The 22895-nt window shown below is 38.8% G+C and overlaps 2 protein-coding genes across 4 annotated transcripts in view; one reads left to right on the forward strand and one right to left on the reverse strand.

Moving 5' to 3' along the window:
* GTF2F2 (general transcription factor IIF subunit 2) overlaps nt 1-22895 on the forward strand; it is an 84821-nt gene that overhangs the window by 18918 nt on the left and 43008 nt on the right. For all 3 annotated transcript variants that reach the window (XR_015284596.1, XR_015284597.1, XM_086881248.1), the window contains exon 6: nt 17843-17924. Coding sequence is in view for 1 of the 3 variants with exons in the window: in XM_086881248.1 (XP_086737374.1) it covers nt 17843-17924 (82 nt within the window). In the remaining 2 variants the exon portion in view is untranslated. The remainder of the gene's footprint in view (nt 1-17842; nt 17925-22895) is intronic.
* KCTD4 (potassium channel tetramerization domain containing 4) lies at nt 8393-9716 on the reverse strand. Its single transcript, XM_023937877.2, has one exon. The coding sequence runs from the start codon at nt 9621-9623 to the stop codon at nt 8850-8852; it is 774 nt and encodes a 257-aa protein (XP_023793645.1). The 5' UTR covers nt 9624-9716; the 3' UTR covers nt 8393-8849.

Genomic DNA, 22895 nt, shown 5'->3' on the forward strand with positions numbered 1-22895 from the left:
AACCTGATACAAAACAATGGGAGTTAATCCCAAGAGTGTATTTTGTCCTTCTATGATGTTCACATCTAACTTGTAGAAGTAGTAAACTAAACAGAAATGTACTTTTGGCTTATACCAGTGATCTTGGTTTTCCGTGTGACTCTTGAGGAATGCCAGGAATCTTAGCCGTGCTGGGCATTGCAGATCTTGACTTCACAAATTGTGCTTGTTTTCTATGAGGTATTTTGCTGATTATTGCAGTTTACCCACTTACCAGCATGATCACATTTGATGGGTTCAGATTTCTGTAGTATTGCAAATTCAGAGCCTTGAATGATGAATCAAGGGGGCAGAGGAAAATCAAATGTCTTCTGTCTTGGCCAGTACAAGACTGACATGTAACAGATGTAAGGCTTGCAGGAGTCAGTTTCAAAGTAAATAAAATGAGGTGGTTCTGCACTCAGAATGTAATTGAATTCCTTGACAGAAAATGTGGACATAAAGGTGGTATTTGCTTAAGGCTAACATGACCTTAGAGGAGAGCAAAGGGATATGAAAGATTGTAGAATGATACAATAGTTTGGGTTGCCTTAAAGGCTTTCAAGACCATCTGGTTCCAGCCACCCTGCCATGGGCTTAGGGATATCTTCCACTAGACCAGTCTGCTCAGGGCCCCATCCAGCCTGGCCTGAAAGACTTCCATGGATGGGGCATCCACAACTTTTCTGTGCAGCCTCTTCCAGTGTCTCGCCATCCTCACAGTAAAGAATTTCTTCCTAATATATAATCTAATCCAGCCCTTTTTTTCTTTTGAGAAGCCTTTGTCCCTTGTCCTATTGTTACATTTCCTTGTCAGAAGTCTCTCTCCTGTAGTCCCCTTTAGGTACTGGAAGGACCCCTCTAAGGTCACCCTGGAACCTTTTCTCCTGGCCAAACAACCCCAGCTCTCTCAGCCTGTGCTCATAGGAGAGGTACTCCACCACCTCTGATCACCTTTGTGGCCCTTCTCTCGACCTGTCCAACAGGACTGTGTCCTTCTTATGCTGGAGATCCCAAAGGTGGAAGCACTATTTCACATGGGGTTTCAGGAGAGGTGAGAGGGACAGAGTCGCTTCCCTTGACCTGATGGCCACTCCTCTTTTGATACAGCTCAGAATACAATTGACTTTCTGGGCTGTGAGCTCACATTTCTGGGTTATGTTGACCTTCTCATCAACCAAAATCCACCTAAGAGAACTAAGATCAAGAGGACATCTGATTTGAGAGACCCCAAGCCCCAAAGCCAGATGGACACTGGGATGCACACCCAGTAGGATAAACATACATAGCTGCAGTGTCCTTAGGTTTCTTCATAGATGTCTGCTTGTGACCTCTTTACTGGAGTCATGATGATGAGCAAAGCAGACCTTTAGTCTGATCCAGTACTGTTACACTCAGGCTTTATTTCCCTCTTTCTCCTGCCTGCCTTTTTTTTTTCCCTCTGTTCTATGCTGCTGTTACACAGCTTCTACCAGGGATATTTAGTTAAAACTTTCTTCTTTTTGACCACGAAAATAATTCTTTTTGGGGAAAACAATTAAAGCAAAGGCAAGATCAGCTCTTCCAAGATTGTGTGTAGTAATTTATCTTTGGCTTTGGTAACGGCAGCTTCAAAACACTGGAGGCACTAGTGCAGTTGGTGGACCTGAACTTTCTGTGTACTTGAGTCTGGAAACAGTCTAGCAAAACTCATTTTGTGCTCTTCCTGAGCTGTCAGGCTTTTCCTGCCCCAGCATCTTGCCAATAGCGGTGGTGATGCAGGAACAGCGTGTATCTATGCTACAGCATATTGTCCTACTCATGCAGGTTGTGGGCAAACCCAGAAATCATAATCTTGGTGTGGCAAGAAAAGTTATAGAAGTGGACTTTTATCGTCATATGGGAAGGCATGAGATAGCCTACATGTTAGATTTCTACCCTGTTGGGAAAGAACTTTATTTGCTGTTCATTTTAGAAAATGTGTTGGAAATGCCACAAGACCTGGCAGTGCTGCAGGCCTTAGATAATGTTAGTATTGATGGGACTTCTAACCTCAAGAGTACCTTTTCCTCTCTTCAGCTGATTCTTATCAACCTGGCTGGCAGGACCTTTAATTTGTCTCCTCTGAGATTACCAGTTTCAGCACTGAGAAAATGTACTGCTTTATCTCTAATACTTGCCAAAGGCCTTAAGTAGAGAGGCAGTAAATGACTGGGTTTGGTGTTACAGTTGCTTGTTCTGTTTACATTTTTTCTTGCTTAGCCTGTTCATTGCTAGTTTGTTTGCTTATTTTTTCTTCCTAATTGAGAGAGTCTGTATCCACCTCTGACCTGTTCTTTTTTTTTTTTTCACTTCATCTGCTCAGTATGGTACAAAATCAGGAACCTCCTAGGAGTTAACAAATAGCTTTCTGTGAAGCTGCAGCAGGAGATTTGTAGCTTGAAGTTTTCTATTAACATTTTCTTAAAAAAGTTAATTCCTCTGACTTTGGCTACAATAAAGAAAATTGCCTCTTTGAAAGCTGGCATATGAAAAGCAGAAAGAGAATTTTTTAAGTTTTTTTCCCCCATTATTTGTTTATTAATTTCAGGATTATTAGACATTACTTGTATTGTCTAGCCTCAGTGTTGCATTGTGTGGGCATCTGTCTTCATCATAAAACCAAGACCCTCAGCTGACACCGAGTCCCTTTCTCTTCATCTCATAGTGCTCATAGGCTCTCTCACCACACTTCCTCCCCACTCTCACAGCTGGGGGAGTTCAGCACTGCAGACTTCCCTGAGCATCAGGCTCCAGACTGTAGCAAGACCCTTGGAACTTCGTCTTCCTTAGGCAATTCCCCAGCAAGCAGCCTTGGGTTTTTAAATCTGAATTCTCATCTCCTTGATGTGTTTCTGTTGCTGGTACAGTGCCATGCCCTTACACAGGATGCCAAATCTCTCTTCAGGAGCTGTGAGCAAGACTTTGAGCTTTGGCTAGGGCAGGTTTTCCATACCTAGAAAAAAACTGCCACTGAAAGTTTGGTGGTGTCAAAGGGGAAAAAAAGGATGTAAAAAAAAGTGTAGAAATCAAGCTTTTCACAAAATTGAAATAATGCCTGGAGTGGAACTAGTGGAATCTCCCTTTAATGCCCAGAAAATTATGGCTTTCGTGAACTGTGTGTAAACCAAGGTTATGTCCCCCAAAGTCACACCACCAGCGAACAAGGCAATGTTGTGGTAATTTTTAGCATTATCAGGAGAAGCTTACATACATTCAGAATGACTCAATTTACAGGAGTCATCTTCTAACAACTTGGTTTTGGAATCCTAGCATGTTGAGCTTGCATATCATCATGTCATAATAGTGTTTTAAATGAGTAACTGCTGTTTACAGCTATAATTATTGTACCAGCTTTGAACAGCACAGATAGGCTTCCTTGGGAGACTGTTGCATTAGCTGTGTGTGGTACTCCTACTATGAACATTTTTGGGAAAAGAAATCAACTGTCTAGTTCTACAGAACATTACGCAATTTCAGAAGGAAAGGCAACTGCTGTTTCTTTTTCGGAATGCTTGCTCATCCATGTTCCTCAGGTGTCATCATACATCTTCCTCCTACCTTCCCCAGTCCTTGCCATGCTGCTTGTTTTCTGGCATTTTATTGGGAATGATGATGATTTACAGAGGCAGTGTTTTGAGACAATGTTCTCTGATATACCAATACATAGGAACTACAGAATGCCTATTTCAAATGTAAATAAAACCCAAAATGTTATTTTTTCTGATCCTAAATTTCTTGTGCCTTACTTACTGCATTTGTTTCAACACAGTAAATTATGCAAGCCTCTCTCTTCAGATAAGAATTCCTTCTTTTTTTTTAACTAGTAGTCACTTTCCTGTCAATCTACCCTGTATTGCAGGGCAGCAGACAACGTTGGGTTTATGTAATAGTTATTTAGCAAAGATGATCCAGCCTAGGAAAATAGTATTTATTTTGTCACAGACCCAAGTGAAAATAGTATTTATTTTGTCACAGACCCAAGTGAACTTGTGCTCTTCATCCCCAATCCTGATTTATCAGTCAGCAGCATTAGGGCAACATGACCCTTCTACACAAATAAAGGAATGGATTAGACACTGCTCTTATTAAATTTTATTATTTGTTGCCTGCCCTTATTCTGCTTGTATACTAATGAGGAGTGGAGGAAGAAGGTAATTTTCTTGACATCTTCTTGTCTTACTGAGTGGAAACCTTTTAATGCTTTTAAGAGGCAAAATAACAATGCCACCGATTTTCTGCAAATGATGATGTAATTTTTACTTACTGTAGAAAAGAAGTGACCTGTTGTCATTTAAACAGTTGTAATAGGTACAAATGCAAAAAAATAAATAAGACATGAGTGTTTGAAAATATCAATAGTGCAATTATGAGGCTGTGAAACACTAATCAGTGAGTGAGTCAGTACTGAAGGTACAGGATTGGAGCTGCAATTTGACCTTGTTGTGCAGCCTCTGTATTTCACACCATCAAGACTAATTCCAGAAATCACATTTGACTCTAGAAGTCATTGGGCAGTAGGTGGTTAGAGACTGAAGAAATACTTCAAGCAGGTATTGTATATGTTTTTCCCAGTGTTTATTCTTTCCCAGGCATCCCACAGCTGGCCTGGTGAAAGGAAGGGGTGTGGTGAAACACAAATGAAAAATGGGAGAAGAGAACAAGCCAAAGGAAAAGATGTGAGGGTCAAGGATCAAAAATGTGGATTCTCCCACACACGTGAAGTCTCTGAGTTTAGAAACATTTCCCAGTCACCAGGGAAAACAGGGCTAAAACTGGCCTTAGTCTGACATAGTGCAGCCACTTGTAGGTTTCATTTTCATATAGAAATCCATATAGTTGGTACCTATGCCTGTGTACGGCCAAGTGTGATAGTCCTTGGCTTCTCCTCCACCACTGGGGAAAGATGGGCATCTAAGTGTCAGTATTTTGGTCAGTTTGGCAGCTATTTATATTTTTCCATGAGCAGTCATTCAACAAATTAACAGGGGCAAGGACTTTCTTTTGTAGACTATGGAATTTAGTCCTGCTTCAGTTGCCTCTGTCCTTTCTACTTGGTGACACCTTTTCTCACCTGACAAAACAGGCAGGGAGGCAAGTGGAGCTGACCAAGCCATGTAGCTCATTAAGTGCCTCCTTGGGGGAATGAGAGGAAGTTCCTTCTTACTCCTACCAGAGCAGTTGAAGATCATCAGAGAAATTATTGATATTGATTATTATTGATAGAGAGTAATTGTCATTCCTTCCTGATACTTGTAGGACAGTTCTGATAAGCTTTTTGTGATCCAAGTTTGAATGAGAGAAAGGAGAATATAAATACTTTGCATTAAGTAATGTTAATGTTGTTAGAACAACTGTGGGTATTTCTGACTTAAGCACTTGATTTTGCAGCTTCCATATTGTCATAGTAGTTATTGAATATGAATTTCCAACTTTAAAGAAAAGACAGAAAAGGTAGCTAATGCATAACTGGGTATTTTTTCTGGCTCATCCTACTGTGATGGAACTCAAGTATCCACCTGACTGACTGAACATATGCAAAATATATTTATTACAACGTTTAGGATGTTTATGGAGTAAAAAGGAAACATCATTCACAGTATTGAGGCTTTATGTGATCTTTTTGTTTATATACCAAAGCAAGACACTTCCACTTTGAAAAATTGCTCAAGTTTATATCTAGTTTGAGGTCTCTAATTGTAGCTGATATGGCATGATTCAAGACAGTTGTGGATTTGTTTAGCCTGAATAGGGGAGGGAATTAATTTTTTTACCTCCATGTTCCTCTCTGCTGTGTAATTCAGTGCTGACTGAGGTCCCTTTGATCAGAGGTAGCAAGTAAAAATTTCAAACCATGGCACTTGGAGAAATGCATCACTGCTCATGAAAAATGGAAAAGAAACAAGATTGTGGTTAGTGTTGCAGCCGATGACTTTACATGTGTGCCATAGATGTCAGTGTTACAGAGAAATACACAAAAAGTACAGTAAAAATTATATAAGGTAATGAATCATTGAATTTTAAACAAACAAACAAATCAACCCACAATAAACCAACCAAACAACACAGGTATTTATTTTAATAATGATTAAGTGGTACATTTTTCACTTAAAAAAATCTTTTCAAGTTCTCTTTCGTAGGTTGAAATACTCTGAACCAAAAGCCTGGCAAATAAATCTTTCATGAATAGCTGTAGAATATTCTTAGAAGATGCTTCAGGTGGTTTCCATGTTACCTGTGATTATCAGCTTATGAATAACTTATATTCTGAAAGTATTTTCTACAATAAATGCAAACCCATCAAATTCTCTACTGTTTTTTCCTGAAAGTCAGGCTCCAGTAAAAAAACTGGTACTGCCTTCTGATAGGGATGTGCTAACAATTGATTTCTTGGTGTTTGGCATCCTAAGAGCGCAACTGAAAGGCAAACAACCACAACATATTTTATTTAACATATATTAATTGTTTGAAATAAAAATTGGGTTTTGCTTTCCTTCTTTTCAGCTGCAATTACATTTTAATCTCAGCCAAAGACCCAGGACAAATGAAGGTTATAATCAAAAGTGTTTAAGTGCAAATGGATGATTTGGCATCCCAGGAGCAACAGCCTCCTCCAGACTTTGTGCTGATGCAGGCTGTGTATTTGACAGCACTGTAAGCATGCTGCTTTAAAACTTGTGGATTCTTTATGGAGTTTTTTTAGATTGCCTTGTCACTTTATCTTGCTCGTGTAGAGAATTGTCTGCAAAGGGCTTTTCATGTAATTGTTCTGTGTAATTGTCTTTCGAGTTCTTGTCCTAGAAGATCAACAGGATTTTGTATTTCTTTTAGCAAAGCTTTCATATTTGCTTTTCACAGAAGTCCTACGGGTTCTTATAAGCACAAGATTAGTGGTTAATGAGGATTTTTTTATATATCAATTTGAAAATAGCTTGGAGGGAGAGGAGAGAAGATGACATGTGCTGGTGGCATATGTAAACAATAGTATTTTACTATGTATCTTTTCTGTGTATATAATAAATGCATTTGGACAATTTCACAGAAGTTTTGGGATATATGAACAGTTCTTCAGCTTGTATGCCTGAAATGTAAAGTGATCTGATTTTTAAACATTAGTCTAGAATAGTTCCACTTAGAACCGTATCTTTTATAGAACTACATTTTTTATGAACTGTAAGTCTCTAACATGAAGATAGAAAACTTCATGGTTTCTAGACAGTGGATTCATTCTGATGGAGTATTCTGGAGAGATTGAATTCCCCCATTTGATAAAATTGTATTGGAATATGTTTCAGTCACTGCTGCCTGGTCTGGAGGCATAGCATCGCTGTATTAATTCATCTCTAGCAAGGGACCTACTTAACAACACCTGTTGGATGTTAAAAGTGAAAAGAGAGTTTCATGTTGAGGGATAAGTGGACCTTGCATTTGTATTCTCAGCCTTGATACTAAGGATTGATTTGTTTCCCCTAAAGTCCGAACCACAACTGTTCTCAGCCTGTCTTGTGTTAGCTGTTTTCCTTGTCTGTCACTTCTAGTATGGGTTGTACGGCCTTTTGTTGACATTATTTATTTCCTGTACAAATTCTATGTTTTGGGAGAACTACTTAGTTGGTTTTCTTCTTTATAAGCATTTTACTTGAATTTTGGGTGAGCTGTGAATGATGATTGGTTTCAATGACAAACAAAGCTCAGGGTTAGTGCTGCTTCTTCTTGCCTTTTGTGATGATTTTTCAGTTTGCTTTTGTGAAGTGGCTGGTTTGTAATACTTGTATTTAAATCAGTTACTGTTGTTCTATAGAAACTGTTAAAACTTTGTTTAAAATATAAATTAAAATATTTGATAAATAGTGGAGATGAGGAGAATGGAGGTATTTATTCCATTACTTAGAGTAAATTGTCTTTAATGCCAGCAGGTGGTCTGTTCAGAACTGATAGTACTCATTGCATTAGTAAGCCACTGTGCAAAGCAAGGGCTCTGTTCATTGCCTGTCCTTACGAGCACAAATGATTGCTAGGAAGTACTGATTGTGGCATTGTAGGATGTCATAACTGGAAACCTGTTATGCTAAACTTTGTGTCAAATACTTTTGTTACCTATTTGAGATGTATGTATGATTAGAAAATTTAACATTCAGATTGGACCCAATTCCTAAAATAAAATTAATCTCCCCCAGCATTATTTTGTTGGCTTATGTGTTTCTGGCAATTGCTATTAGTGTAGCAATACGGTATAAATTTGGGGTGAAGTGAGTCGAGAAACCATTTAACTTAATTTTTAAGTTGGTTATTTTAAACTCTCTTGCAATCTTGTTTTTTGTAAATTCAGTACAATAGATTACCATAAACAGTAACGAACAGTCAAAATCATTTATTCCAGTTAAAATCCATTCTGAATTTGTTATAAGCAAAACATACTTTAAGCCTGCTTATTATATGAAAATACTCTCACTGCTGTTCAGCAGGGCAGTTAGGTATATGCACGTTCATCACACAGGTACACAAAAATTCAGCTAGACTCTCTGGTTGAAAGACAGCATTGAGAAAACATATTACAAAGAGCATAAAGCATTCCATCTGTGTTTACAATGTTAGCAGATAATTCTTGTTAAATTCAGGCAAAAAATTTTCATTCAGCTTAAGTAAGCCAGAGATAGATGTCATTATGAGATTTACATACCATTAGCTCACATCGGTTGATTAGCAGCTGAGCTCTGTGGTACAGGGCTAGTTAGATGCATTATTTGTGATGCCAGGAGGCTGCAGCTCAAGGAGGTTTACTGGCTGCGTGCTCGTTTCCTTTGCCTTTGTGATTACTTGATAAAATGCAGTGCATCACTGTGAACAATCGACCCTCTTGAACAATCCAGACTGGTCAGCAGTCTAAATCCACATTTTAAAGCTGTCATTATAGCCTCAAATTTAAGAGTTTCCAGGGTGCAGACAAAGGTGTTGTCCTCCTTCAGTACCAATCGTGTACCGTTTTCAGACTTTATGAAGTACTTGAATTGAATGATATTTGAAGATACTGAGAACTCCTCTGGAAATCCATCCAGCCTGCTTTTGGATACCAGTACAATTCTGGATTTTATTTTTGCAATGAATTCAGGAGCATTACAAAAGATTCTAAGTCCTTGTGAACGGTCGTGGCTGTCAGTTATTTCCAGGAAAGTAGTCTCTCGAGATGCTAGCTGTTCCTTCTCCCACCTTGATTTCACTGCCTCTGAGAGTACCTTAAGCTGGAAAAATTCAGCTTCTTGTGCCAAAAGTTGATTTTCTCGAAACCCCTCTGGTAGAAGAAGTTCTCCGTTCCGTAGGAAGTTGAGGATGTGTCTGAAAAGGAGTCCATCTCTGTCTATGAAATAATGACCATCTGCATCAAATGGGCACATTATTCTTCCATTTATGATCCCCTCCAGAAAAGAATCTGGATACTTGGTTAGTGTCTGTTTTTGTGTGATGTATAGATAACCACCGACATTCAGAGTAATCAGAGACGTTTTATAGTCCTTGTCTAGCTCGGAGCTTTCAGAGTTGCTGTTTTTTTCTTCGCATTCGTTTTCTCTCCTGCTTGCTTTTCTCTCCATTATTGAAGCTAGGACAGCAATACAGCTATCCTGCTTTGCTCTTGTCAGCTTGCAGAGAGGATGCTTCTTGTTAAAAAGCACCTCTATTCAGCTCCAGCTCGATGTTGGAATGGAAATGCTGCTCGCATTGCTCCGACTGTCAGCTTGGGTTTGCAGTAGGTGGCGTATCAGCTGTGTGTGCAGGGAGATAGCAGGAATATGACTGTAAGAGAGAATTTGCATTTAACTGTGTAAGGGAAGAAGTGTTTAACAACTGTTTGTTTTGTTTCTTTCCTTTAAGTAGTTTGCATAGCTTAAGGAGTTCTGCACAGAAATACATACTGATATACTAAATGGCAACTTATTTTTGATATTCGAAGATGTATTTGTAGTGTCATCTGGTCAAATCACATTTTATGGTGTTAAACAGCTTCATTTTTGTTTGTTTCAAGGATTTTTATTTTCACAAAGCCTATTTTTTCACATTGTTTTTTAGTACTGATTACAGTACCTGATGCATACAACAGGACAACACAGAAACAAAAGGTGTCCCTGTTTGTATAGGGGGGGTGTCATCTGTGGAATGTGCACACGCATGTCACTCATTTATCAGGTACATGTGCAAGCAGTAAGATGTTTCCACAGAAGATACTCTGGAAGTGGTGCTAAGGACTTGTTGGTCTAACTCTTTTAAGTTTGTGGCAAAAGCTTTTATTTGCAGTCAAAGGGACTATCCTCACCACAAGAACAGCAGCCTGATTAGGTTTTGCTTTTTGCTTTCCTGTGTGCCATAGACAAAAACAGTCTTACAGGGAGGATTTACCATTTATATTGATGGCTTTTAAGTTACCAAGACTGTCTAGCATCAGTTTGTTCTTTCTCGATAGAAAAACTCAGCTGCCCTGTGGAACAAAGGGCTTGTGTGCTTACAGATAGCTTTGAACATCACATAACACCATAGCTTAGCAACACTGGGGTAGAGAGAGGCAGAAACATCGGCACAGCACACTGGAATATCTTCTCTCCTGTACTTTAAGCCTCCCAGCTGGGTCTTAGAAAAAGATTTCCCCTTTAAACATTTGCAGTTTGGAGAAGGAAAGGAAAAGCTCTCCACACATCTCTATGGGTGTTTCCTTGGGGAGTGGACAGATGGGAGCCACTGCATGCATTCCCCAGCACGGGTGGGAGCAAAGGCTTTCCTTGGGTTAGACCTGGAGAGATGTATTTGTCACTTTACAGGTAGATGTAGCCTGCTTTGTCTGACTAGCAGTGGAAAGGCAGATTATTTTTCTGAAAATCCTTCTGCTCTAAGTATCTTATTCCTACTGATCTCACTGTCTGTAAGGTTGTTTATTGATACCACAGAGTAATCACTATAATATTTTATTATTTGGTAACTGACTAGTGGAAATAAATGTTTTTCTCTCATTCTTCTCCTTGCCAGGGTATCCTATCCCTAGCACTGATATGCTAAATTTTTCTGCTACTGCCTGTGATATATTAAGCAGGTATTATTAATTAGGTTTGATTTACCAGGAATTGGTAATGGTTTTATTTTTAACTCTTTGATGCCATGGATATGTTTAACATAACTTCAGTCAAAGAGATTTCAATCAGTTTATAATTTTTAAACATTTGGACTTTTTTTCAAGATTTACTCCTTTCACTGATTACTAAGTTATTCAAGTTCAAGTTACTGAATTAGTAATTGAGAAAATGAAAATGCAAATTAGTTTCAAGTAAGTTTTTTTTTTTTTCCATTACAGGAGCCATCCATTCAAATGTATTTTATTGTCAAGTGATGGAAAATTCATGTAATGTGTTTAGATCGTGCATAGCTAAAATATTGAACCATGGTATTGTCTGTTAAACCTTAAGAGAATGATTGGTGGTGCTTTCATCTCACACAGTGAACTTGAAATATTTTGAAGCTGAGCTGGGAACCACTGGTACAAGTGAGTAGGGATTTCCTAGGAGAGAAGAGATTTATAAAAGATAAGAAATTTTCCATGTCCAGTTAAGCTGTCTGCATTTTAATAGACAGAATTTACAGAACAGTGTGTGTTCTCTTTTCATCATCTTCTCGATGTTCTAATACTTGCAGCTGATATTTTCCACTTCAGTGAACGAGTAAGTATTCTTTGAAAGATCATGCAAAATCATTTTAGTGGTTTGTATGATAAAATATTCAAAATGGATTTGGTGTGGAAAATATACTCTGTGGAGTTCATGAATATTTACACTTAAACCTTTGAGACTTGAAAAATTTAGAGCTGCTGTAAAATTTTCATCCCCACAAACCCATGTAGCTTTATTTCACTTCTGCTGACAGTCATCTCTAACACAAAATTAAAACCTGGCATTTCTCGGCGAAAGTTTTCCACTTTCTGTGCCATACTACAAGACTTTCCCAAAAAGCTCTCATTCTTCCTGTGCACTTGGTGATACATACAGTATGGTACTGCATGTAATTTTTTTGGGATGGTTTCATATAACTTACTCTTTTTTGAAGGTGTAGCTATGCTGGATTTCCTTTTTCTGTCCTTTTGTCCATGCACTGACAGAACATTCAAAAGTTCATTTTGCCAAGATATGGAAGCATTTATTGTGATCAAGTTAGAGACTTTGACCATTTTTGTGCTCTGGGAGTCTTTTGTGTTGTGTACCAGTGTGTGATAGCTGAGACACGCCAAGTGCATCCCAGATCTTCTTGCTTCTCACTTGGATTGAAAAAGAGTAACGTGCTGCTGGGTGCTTTCCCATGTTGCTCGTGAACTGTCTCTGCCCTGTCCAGCTGAAGTGTCCTGCTTGCCAATATGGGTTAGCAATCCTGAAGTGACTGCTGCTTCACAAATTATTAGTGTCACCTGTATGCTGGGATTGCCATTGAAGTGGTGGAATTGCCATTGAATAGTGCTGGAATCCAGCAATTGAAAGGACATTGTTTTGGTTTCAGATTAAGTCAGAAAATACACCGACCACCCTTGTGCACACTTAGGAGAGTGGATATAGTGTAGTACTCCCTTCCCAAGTTACACTTTGGGTTGCACCAGAAGGGCAATCCACAGAGATTTTCAGATTCTCAATCAGACAAGCTGTCCTGGAGACAGTGAAAATTCAGTGCTGGTGTCTAGCAGCTACACAGAAAAACAAAACATAGGAGGAGGGGGCTAGGCATCTACCCCTCCTTCTGCCCTACATGTTTCCTTTTGGAAAATAACCTCACTCCCACTCACCTTCCACCCTCTTCCTGAAACTCCTGGTCATGAGCATGCCATAGAGCTGAGAGTTCAGGACTGGAACACACTCTGGAAAAGTTGATGCTTTACCAGTGGTTCAGCTTACTTGCCTATCCAAAGAACATCAGCTTTACCGACAGTCTGCTGTCAGTGAAAACAACCTGGTTACAGAAAACAGCTAGATATTTTTATTAGAGTACAAAAGAACATGAGGAAAATTCTCAGCTACAAAGAGGGAGAGAAATTTAGAAGTGTGTTAAGAAGCCATGCTAATGCAATCTGTTAGGGTTATTGAGGCAGTTTGCTAGTCATTTAATGTCATAATACAGAAAATTGGCCAGGTTGTTGGACAATTAGATCACTCAATAGTTCCTGTCTCACAGTGTTGGTAGCATAGAAATTCTCATTTCAATAATATCTCCAGATGCTGATTAAAAGCTATTGAAGCCAAGCTCTACATCGTAATTAAAATAAAAGTTTTTCAAATCAGCAAGTCTGAAAAATTTGCATTCAAGGGTTTCTAAAGGGCTGTCTAAGAAACTGTCAAAGTTGCTGTTGATATTTTTAATAATTTTTGAGCACTGCAATTCTACAAGACTGGAAAAGCAAATGTGGTGCCAATATCTGAAAGATGAATTGGATGAGCCAGGTATTTAAATATGAAAAGGTTCTGTATGAAAAATTATAAAATATCCGGCTTGGAAATCAATCAGTTAAAAATTAAGGGAGGGTAATATAATACCAATCAATGTGGATGGAGAGAAAATGGGTGGTGCAAATTTGTTTTGCCCTTTTTTTTTTAATTAGAATTTGTTCAGAAAAGCTGGTGATGCTTTTTTCTGTTAAATCCTTCAGTATGTTTCATTTGTCATTTTGTAGTAGAATATATACCACCTTAGTTTCCCTATCATTTAGCTAGACAGAGCTTAACCTGCAGGCTTCAAACTGGCAAATGTGAAGCGGAAAGTTGTCACTCATATGTTGCTGTGACTTGGTTCATGGTCCAATTTTTTTCCAGTGAGTGATCAAGGAGGTAGTTGCTGATGGTTTTGGAGATGATACACATGAGAATACAGTTAGTAAGGCAATACATTGCTGATGCAGAACCATTTGGATAGCTGGTTTGGATAATGTTTCATTATCACCAAATACAGAGTTTATATGCCCAGGAATACACTGTAGACAGAGCTTGCAGTACTTACGTTTGCAGGAGAGTTAGGGCAGAGGCTCTGAACTATGTATAATACATCATTGACAGCTGAGCATGAGGTCATTGTTCTGTACAGTGGTCAGTAAAACAAACATAGAATGTATCCCTGGATGCCTTAGTAAGGGAATGCTAAGTCAAGACCTGAAGAATCCTGTTCCGTAGTTGCATAACTACCAGGGAAGGATGTCTGAGAAGGGCACCAGCTTTGAGGCAAGAGAGGTGCCACAAAATGCCTTTAGTCTGTAAGAGTAGAGCTGAGGTCTAGTGAAGGAAAGGACTGTTCCTTCTCCAGCCAACACGTGCAAAACATGCAACACGTGCAGCTGGGAAGGTTAAGTGAGCAGTGTGAGCTTACCAGGGCTTCTGACTTGGATGTTGGTATGCTGCTTTTGGCTGGGGTAGAGTTAATTTTCTTCACAGCGGCTGGTATGAGGCTCTGTTTTGGATTTGTGCTGAACACAGGGTTGAAAATACAGAGATGTTTTTGTTATTGCTGAGCAGGGATTACACAGAGCCAAGGCCTTTTCTGCTTTTTGTACTGACACACCGGTGAGGAAGTTAGGGGTGCATGGGAGGTTGGGAGGAGACACAGCCAGGAGAGGTGACCCAAACTGACCAAATGTTCCAGACCGTGTGACATCATGCACAGTGTATTAAGAGGGGGAAGGTGGGGGACATCTGGAGTGATGGCACTTGTCTTCCTGAGGAACTGTTATATGTGATATGGCCCTGTCTTTGTCCCAGCCCATGCGTTTTCCAGCTTTTACCTTTCTGATTCTATCCCTGATCCTGCTGGTGGGGCAGTGAGTGGTTGTCTCCTTTTTCCCTTGGCGCTGCTCACAAGGCAGAGGAGTTGGTAAGCTCCAGAACCTGACCCGCGTGCTAGCAAGTCTGCCTGTGAGAGACAGTATCTCAGGAGAAACATATATGAACTGGACTTTCTCAGGCCAATAAGAACGATTAAGAAGCTGAAGAATTGGCATAATGGAAGGTTCAAGAAAACCTTGATTTTATTTTTATTAGGCTAGATGAAGGTGGAGACTACATAAGTAGTTGGATGGGCAGAAATGCTTTCCTAACAGGCTCTTCAGCTTAGCAGCAAGACAGTGGCTGGAAATCAAAGCTGAGTGCAGTCAGACTAGAAGAGTAATACATTAAAATCTCCAAGCCAGTCCATCTCTCTCTATAAAAACTACAACAATCCAACCCCTATCAGACCATCTACTGCACAATTCCAGTAAATTTCTCTCCTGCCTATTAACATTGGCTTAAATGTTTCTTCTGTATTCTGTTCTTTGATAATGATTGTCAGCAGGATTCCAAGTTGAAACTGTATCTCCCCAGCATATCTATCATCTCATTGAGACAATAATTGAAATTGCTTTATGAATTGGCACCAGGGCACTCAGGCAGGGAGGTCAGGGTGAGCATGCATTTGGCAGCTAATGATGAACTCATGGATTCTCTGGAGGAGCCTGTCTGGAGCTGCACCAAAGAGGGTACTTTGTACCTGCCAACACAAGATGGGCAACTGAGAGCATGAGACTCTTGGGAAAATGTCTTATTTTCCCTTCTCAGTACTTATCTTAGCTAGTCTTTCAGACTTATTTATTTATTTTGTACTGTCTGCTTTGAGTAGGTGTTTTTAACAGGGAACTACCACTTTAATGCCTAATTCATCCATAACCTTCTAGGCTGATGTGACTATGGAAACATCAAGGCAGATGTGTAGCATTTTGGATATCTTTTCATTGCATCTCTGGTCCTGCAACAGTTGAAGACTGACCCAAGTCTCTGAACTTGAATTTGGTGAATGAGGTCTAATTAGGTTGCAGAAGAAATAAAAACTGTGTTCCCTCACTGAAGTCTTGCGTCCGGAGGTTTGTGTGCGTGTTTGTGTATTCTGCTAGACTCTGAGGTTGTGTTGAAATCTCTAAGAGGGTCCAGGGAAAGTGGGACATAAGCCTTGGCTTTTGCACTGGTAGTGTTCTTAGACAGCAGACAAGCTTAGCTGCAAGGCGGTTTTTGGGAGAGCATGCACAGCCTTGTACAGGAAGTGATTGGAACATTTTGTCTGGACTTAACCGCAAAAGTCAAAAACGTCATTTCGACATTGAACAAGATGCAAATAAGAAACCCAAGACTAATTTAAGTATGGCAAAAATGTCTTGTGATGAGATAATGCATGAGCTTAAATTGGTTCATTTATTGAAAAGATGATTGAGAAGCTGCTTGATTACAGTTTATAAGTACTTTCAAAGGGAGAAAACACCAGGTACTGAAAAGCTCTTTGCTGTAGTATAGAAAGTCATAAGAAGAACCAACTGCTAGAAGCTGAAGTCAAATTCTTATTAGAAATTAAGCAGTAATATTAGTACCACTTTATCCACAAATAAGTTACTAGGTTCTGTAAAGAGGAAAGACCATAAAATTTTTCTGTTCGTGAGACATAGGAAGTCAGGCAAATTAGCCAAGTTGTCTCTTCTGACCATTAACCAGGGAATCCACAAAATCACAAGTATTTTAAAACAAATTTTCTCTGTTTCATTCAAACCTATCTGAAAAAATATGGCATTCTTGCTGCTATCAAAGGTTTAGTTGGAATCAATCCAAGAAATTTTTGTTTAAATCATTTTAAAATACATGATATCTATGCAATTGCTTCTGGCATTATTCAGGGATAACAGATGTAGTAATATTTCAGTCTATAAGGTGATAGGAAACCCACAGGTGTCTCAGAGTGCGTTGGGTTACTTGGGCATCAGTATTTTGTCATCTTGCGTGACATTGCCAGCAGAAGGTAACAGTGACAGTGTAGTGCCCTTGGAGGGACATTTTAATTCTGAGAGCTAACCAAGCCTTTAAAACTCATCCTTTCTTTTAATGCAAGGCTGATCCAGAGGTGTTTGTTTAACACATATTTCACTGGCTGTGCCCAAAACAGATGGATAAATTGACATGTGGTCCTCTCACATACACACAATATGTGCTAGAACATCATAGTAAAGTGAAGAAGTTTGCCCACCATCACTTCTCTCTTCATTTCTGCATTAAGTTGCTCTTAATCTTTGGGTTTACCTACCTTTATGGTGTAGGCTGGTACTCTGTTAGTTATTGTTGCTTTAGGCAAAAGGTAACAAAGTGACTGTGTCACAGAGGTGAATATACAGAGGAGTGTTACCTAAATACAAGTATGTGGTGTCCTAGATTGCTAACTGAAAGCTTTTGTGTCTTTTCCCTGACTGTTATCATATGTTGTATTATTACTTTTTTGCACTGTGTTCCTTTAGTGTACTTTTAAAAAAAATTATAACAAGAGAAAATGTGGTACTCTTTTTCCTGAGAATAAGAATAAAATTAGCTTTTGTTTTATCTTCCACTAATTTTGGATACTTTGATTATCAGGTTCTCTTTGTAGATTATTTTTTTATTGTCACTGATTGTATTAATTGCCCATTTACAGAAAACTTCCTAGATAATAATCTGGGTGCAACATCTAGAGAAAGGAGTTGCAATCTCTTATTCAAAATTTGATCTCTGTGATTCATTCTTAATATGTAAAACACCTGAAGAGAAAACAAGGAAGTGTAGGCTATACCAGCTATGTAAATATGCTTTTCCTGCTTATTTCTTTGGTGTCTAAATAACAGAGATTTTAGAACTTGATTTGAGAACTTAGAATTATGTTATATTTAGTAAATTCTTAATTAGTAAAAAGTAGTTCAAATGTTGACCATCTTGGTGGATCTTATTTTAACATCCAGTTTTACTTTGTTTTCTTTTCATTCTAGATAAACTTGCCCTGGAAGGAATAGTGGTGCAACGTGCCGAATGCAGACCTGCAGCTAGTGAAAATTATATGAAGCTGAAAAGGTAGGAGTCCTTCATGACAAATGATATGTGATATCTGACTTTGGTGCTTTTATTATTGCCTTACTAGGGAAGGATGATTTCAGTATTATCATGGTCTTACACCAGATTTACACAGAATCAGAACTGATCTTGCTTTTGGAGTTGATTTACTGGGAGGGAATGGAGGCTACTGTGGGAGTTTTGTCTCCCTCTGGTTTTGTCTGGTATGATGTATGATGTCTCCCACTGTATTTGTCTGGGATGATGCAGACTTCTGCATCCCATCATAAGCAAATTTCTTACTAGAGCACATGTACCGTTTCATATCTGAACATATGACTGTATTCAAATGTGATTGAAGCTGAATTTCCTGAGGACTTAAGGAATTACATTGTTCTGCTTGGGATGCACTTCTTGAGTGTGGGTTTCTGTGGATCACCCAAGTTTAATTTCACTTTACACTGTGCCATGCTAGACAAAAAGGATTTCTGAAAAGATATTTAAAATGTCCAAAATAGGAAAGAGTTTCTGGAGAAGTGCTGTACCTAAACTGGCATGCTTCTTAGGAAAGGTAGTTACTGAAAATACTAGACTTGACATGGAAATCACAACACACACATTTAACAGGATCATTTAGCGACTTCTGAAAATTAAAGCTAATACCTCTAGAATTTACCATGTGATTCATATATCTTATGGGTAATTAACTTGATGATGTTCTCTAGTAATCAGATTTTGGATTGCATTGTGCCTGACATTAAGTGCATCTTTATGTATTTTAAGCATGTGACTTTTCATTAAATCACCTTTTTGTACTGTGAGTTTGTTGTAAATAGAGAAACTCAAAGCAGGAAATTTCAGGAAGAGAATTGTCCATGACTGCTTTCAGAATTGTAAAAAGAAACACAGAAAATGCTGTGATGTTTTTCACCAATGCCTGATCTGATTTCTGTGTATCATATATATTTTCAGTATCTTGTATTTTATTAACCTTCTCTGTCACCTAAATTGCTCCAGTATTTCCTCAGTGAGTTCATTCAGTTTTGACATTTTATGTTCTAGCTGTTGGCAAATTAGTACCATAAGCTTGTTCCTGTATAGTGAACTACTTCATTTCAGATGGAGTTCTGTGATTGCTGTCATGGCTTTTGTCGTCAGTAGGAAATGGAGTATGAAGCAACTAGAATATTATAGAAAAGGACTCATTTCAATCTGGCAGTTTTAAATATACATGAATATAGACTGTAAGATGTATTTGCTTCATAATTGTTCTAATCACAGGTTTCCTGATCCAAGTGCTTTTCTTGCATTTTGTACATAGTTGATCAGATAAGCTTCTTCTGGTAAGGCCCCAGGAGACTGAGAGAGAACTGATAGCTTTAATTAAGTATTACCCAAACTTTGAATTTTTCAGCATTCTACTTTCTGTCATGCATGCATGAATGCAGCCCCTCCTGGTCTTCAGTTTTGTCATGTTTTACTCCTATAGGAGCAACAGAAGTACAAAAGCAGATTTTTGTCTCTGAAAACACTGACAGGTGAAAACAATGGTACTGTTGTTTTTTCCTTCCTCTAGAAAAATTGTCAGGCTGCTTATTCCTACTTTCTAAGTTTCCATGTTGTTAAAGATTTTTTGCCTTCTACCAAGAAGTTAAAAAAAAATAGTCTGATCTGTTGAGAATCAGCATGAGATTTAGCACATCTAGCAGTCACAGCCTCAGAAGGAATTGGTTTATATCCAAATACTGTATCTGGTATTTGAGTAGTAGGATCTAACTTTTCACTCCCTTTATGCTCTCCCACCCTCAACATGCTACAGTCTGTATATAAAAAAAGGTGACAGCATTAAAGAAAAAACACATACAGAACATAGAGAACTGTGTTACATTAAACCATTTTTTTCATTTTTCTATTTACTGTTGTGCTTTGTATGAGAGACTCTTCAAAGATGGAATTTATAATATTGATAAAACAATAAGTCTATTGTGTAGGCTTTGAGTGTTATAATACTAAGTTGAGTTGGGGAAGAAATAAAATTAAAAGATAAATGCAGTTGCTTCAAATGTTTAAGATCTAGAAAATGAAGCTGCACACTCTCAAAATCTGTAATCTTTTTTTTTTTCTGAGAGCTGGCTATAACCAAAAAGGATTATATACTTCCTGGTATTAAATGCAGGTACGGATCCTATTTTGCCGTGTGCATCTGGGTCAAGGAGATCAGCTGATGGATGCATGGCGTGGCATTGGTTTCCTTGCTGCTCTGTAGAGTTTCAGTGTGAGGATGAGTTGATGGGCTTGTGATGGGCTTGCCAGCATTTAAGTGGGACATAAGTGTGACGTGTGGGTTTAAGGATGGATGAGGAAACTCCAGAAACTGATGACATGTGTGAGTGAAAGCATTACCAAATGTACTAGTCAGGAGTGCTTTTTCTTCCAGCTTTTGATTTGATTACAGAAAGGATGGAGATGACTGATGTTTGCAACATGTTGAATACAAGGCACAAATGTGTGTCTAGGGATAACTGCTCCCTCACTAAGGTAAAACGGAGGTTGTATGACTTGGTATTCCATTTTTCAGGTTTGTAGTGGGTATATTTATTTAAATTTTTTCAGTTTTCCTTTCCATTCTAGAAGAGGGACAAATGCCTCGAAAATCCCACTATCCTGCGCTAGTAAAGTTTTGTGCTATTGAACTTCCCACAAGATTTTTATTAGCAGTGTATTTCGTCTTCATAGCACCTTAATGATTTAGTTTACATTTGCAGTTATTGAGGCTAGCTGGAAAAAATGTGGTTTCCAAGCACCCGTCATGGTTTCTGTCTTGTGGGAGTGGATCTCATGATCCCATTTAAAAATATTTGGACTGTGTAGGGAAAAAAGTAGGCAGACCATTTCTAACTGCAGACAGCTTTGCTGTGCAGTGTCAAAGAAAATACTGTGCCTACACTACTCTATGATAGTTGCCTTCTTGCCCCATGGAGCCTGTCAGACAGTGGGGGCACATGTGAACTGTGGTAGCAGTGTGTGTGTGTGTCACAGGTGGGATCACACACATGGCTCACTGTGCAGCACACTCTGTATTTGCACCAGGCTTGTGCCCGCACCATCCCACCATCCATGTATTCCAGACTGCCTTTCCCTTCTGTCACGCTGCCTTAGGCAGGCTTCACATCCTCTCTAGCCAGTCCCACGTGAACTCAACTATTTTCTTACTGTAGTCAACTTTCCACCATGAAGATGCATTATCTGTACCTTAATTTTGTCTTTCTGAGGCTTAAGAGATTTTAATTTCATGATCCCAATGTTTAACCACCTTGGATTAATGACCCTCCCAAAGAGGGAGATTTTCCAAGCAGCTTGTCTGCGCTGGGAAACATAGGGCACAGGAAGAGAGGAGTTCCTCAGACATTCAGGATCCCTTCAGGCTCCAGATGACTTGAGAGAAGATGAGAAGAAGATTTTGATACTCCAGATGACTTGAGAGAATATGAGAAGAAGATTTTGATACTCCAGATGACTTGAGAGAAGATGAGAAGATGATTTTGATACTCTTAAGGGGTGTTTGCTATTCACAAAAGAGGGAAAATGGAGAGCTGGGGTTGTGCAGGGGGGAAAAAAAGAGGCATAAAGATTCCTTTCTTCTTTTTTTTCTTTTATACACTTTCTGGCATATGAATTATATTGGTTATGGGAATTTATACTTTCTTAAATTTTGGGAGAGGCTATTGATCTGATTACTGGATCTCAGCTTCCTTCTTTCTTTTGTAAATACCTGGAGACAGAGGATAAAAAAATAAGGCTTTGCTGGTTGTCTTACTGTTCTCCTTTTGTTTTACCTTCAAATGGCTTCATTACAGCATGGCATGAAATTTGCCTTCTTTCAGTATTTTAAATATCATTGCACCAGTTGTAGCCATCTCAGATTCTTTTCTGCCACATTACCTGTTTCCATCCTTGCACTGGTCCTCACATCCATTCTCTTTATCCCTCTGATCATAGCAAACTCTCTTCTTCCCCAATACTTTCTCAGACCCTCTTTCCCATTTCTCTTCTCCATTTCCTCACAGAAAAAAAAAACATTTTCAAAAGTATGTGGAGCACATCAGTATCTTGTATATTTCATTTTAAGATAAAGTTAAGAAGAAAAAAAATCTCTGAGAGTGACTTCTGCAATGCTCCAATTCAGATTGACATTGTCAAGTTGAGTAGTTACAGAAAAGTCTCCAGGGCTGCTCAGGTCCTCTTCACTGGGGTGGCTGGGCACCAGGCTCGCAGTTCTCAGAGGAGGTTTTGAAGGCACAAGGGAGGTGCAGCTCAAGCAGTTGATGAATTGTGTGAAGTATTGGTTAGCACTTCTGCAGCCATGGAGGGTGGCAGGCAAAAAAGGATTAGTTCAGTACCCTTGTTTCATTCATCAAATGTGATGCTGAAATGCTGCTCACCTTTCCCAATGGCTTTTGGAATACTCTGATTTGACTGTACCTAATCTGAATTACTGAGGTCTCAGAAACCTTACCCCAAGCGAAGAATAAGAAGATGTCCTAGGATTACCAAAGCCTAGAAGAGCCAACGTTTAACAGTGCAACAAGGCTGTAATCCCTATAGCTCTCTTAAGTAGTTTTAAAATACACCTTGAAGTGTCACTAGTGAAAATAGTGATTGCCAGTATGACAGCTTGTAACAAGGCTGCAAGAATTCTTTGTATCTTCTTGCTTTTTCTTATAAGAGTTTTCTACAGAAAATATAACGAAAGTCCTTAGAAAAAGCTGCTGGAAGAAACGTGCATAATAGACTTTTAGAAGTAATGGGTTGTTAAATATTGTAGAATAATTAATGAACTTCCACATTTGAAAAGTCACATTTCTTTACAACCACATAGTGGAGGCCTCTAGAAGTCCTGAAGCTTGGTGTTCTAGGTCAAGCAAGTAATATTAAATTAGTGCAGATGAGTTGCTCACCTTTCCTAAAGTACTGACTGACTGACAGTTCAGA

This window comes from Cyanistes caeruleus, chromosome 3 (assembly GCF_971803275.1).
Source record: "Cyanistes caeruleus chromosome 3, bCyaCae1.hap1.1, whole genome shotgun sequence".
Classification (NCBI taxonomy): domain Eukaryota; kingdom Metazoa; phylum Chordata; class Aves; order Passeriformes; family Paridae; genus Cyanistes; species Cyanistes caeruleus.

What these genes read in the sequence shown, in the direction of transcription:
- KCTD4 (XM_023937877.2), bottom strand. Translation starts at nt 9,623, where the DNA reads ATGGAGAGAAAAGCAAGCAGGAGAGAAAACGAATGCGAAGAAAAAAAC.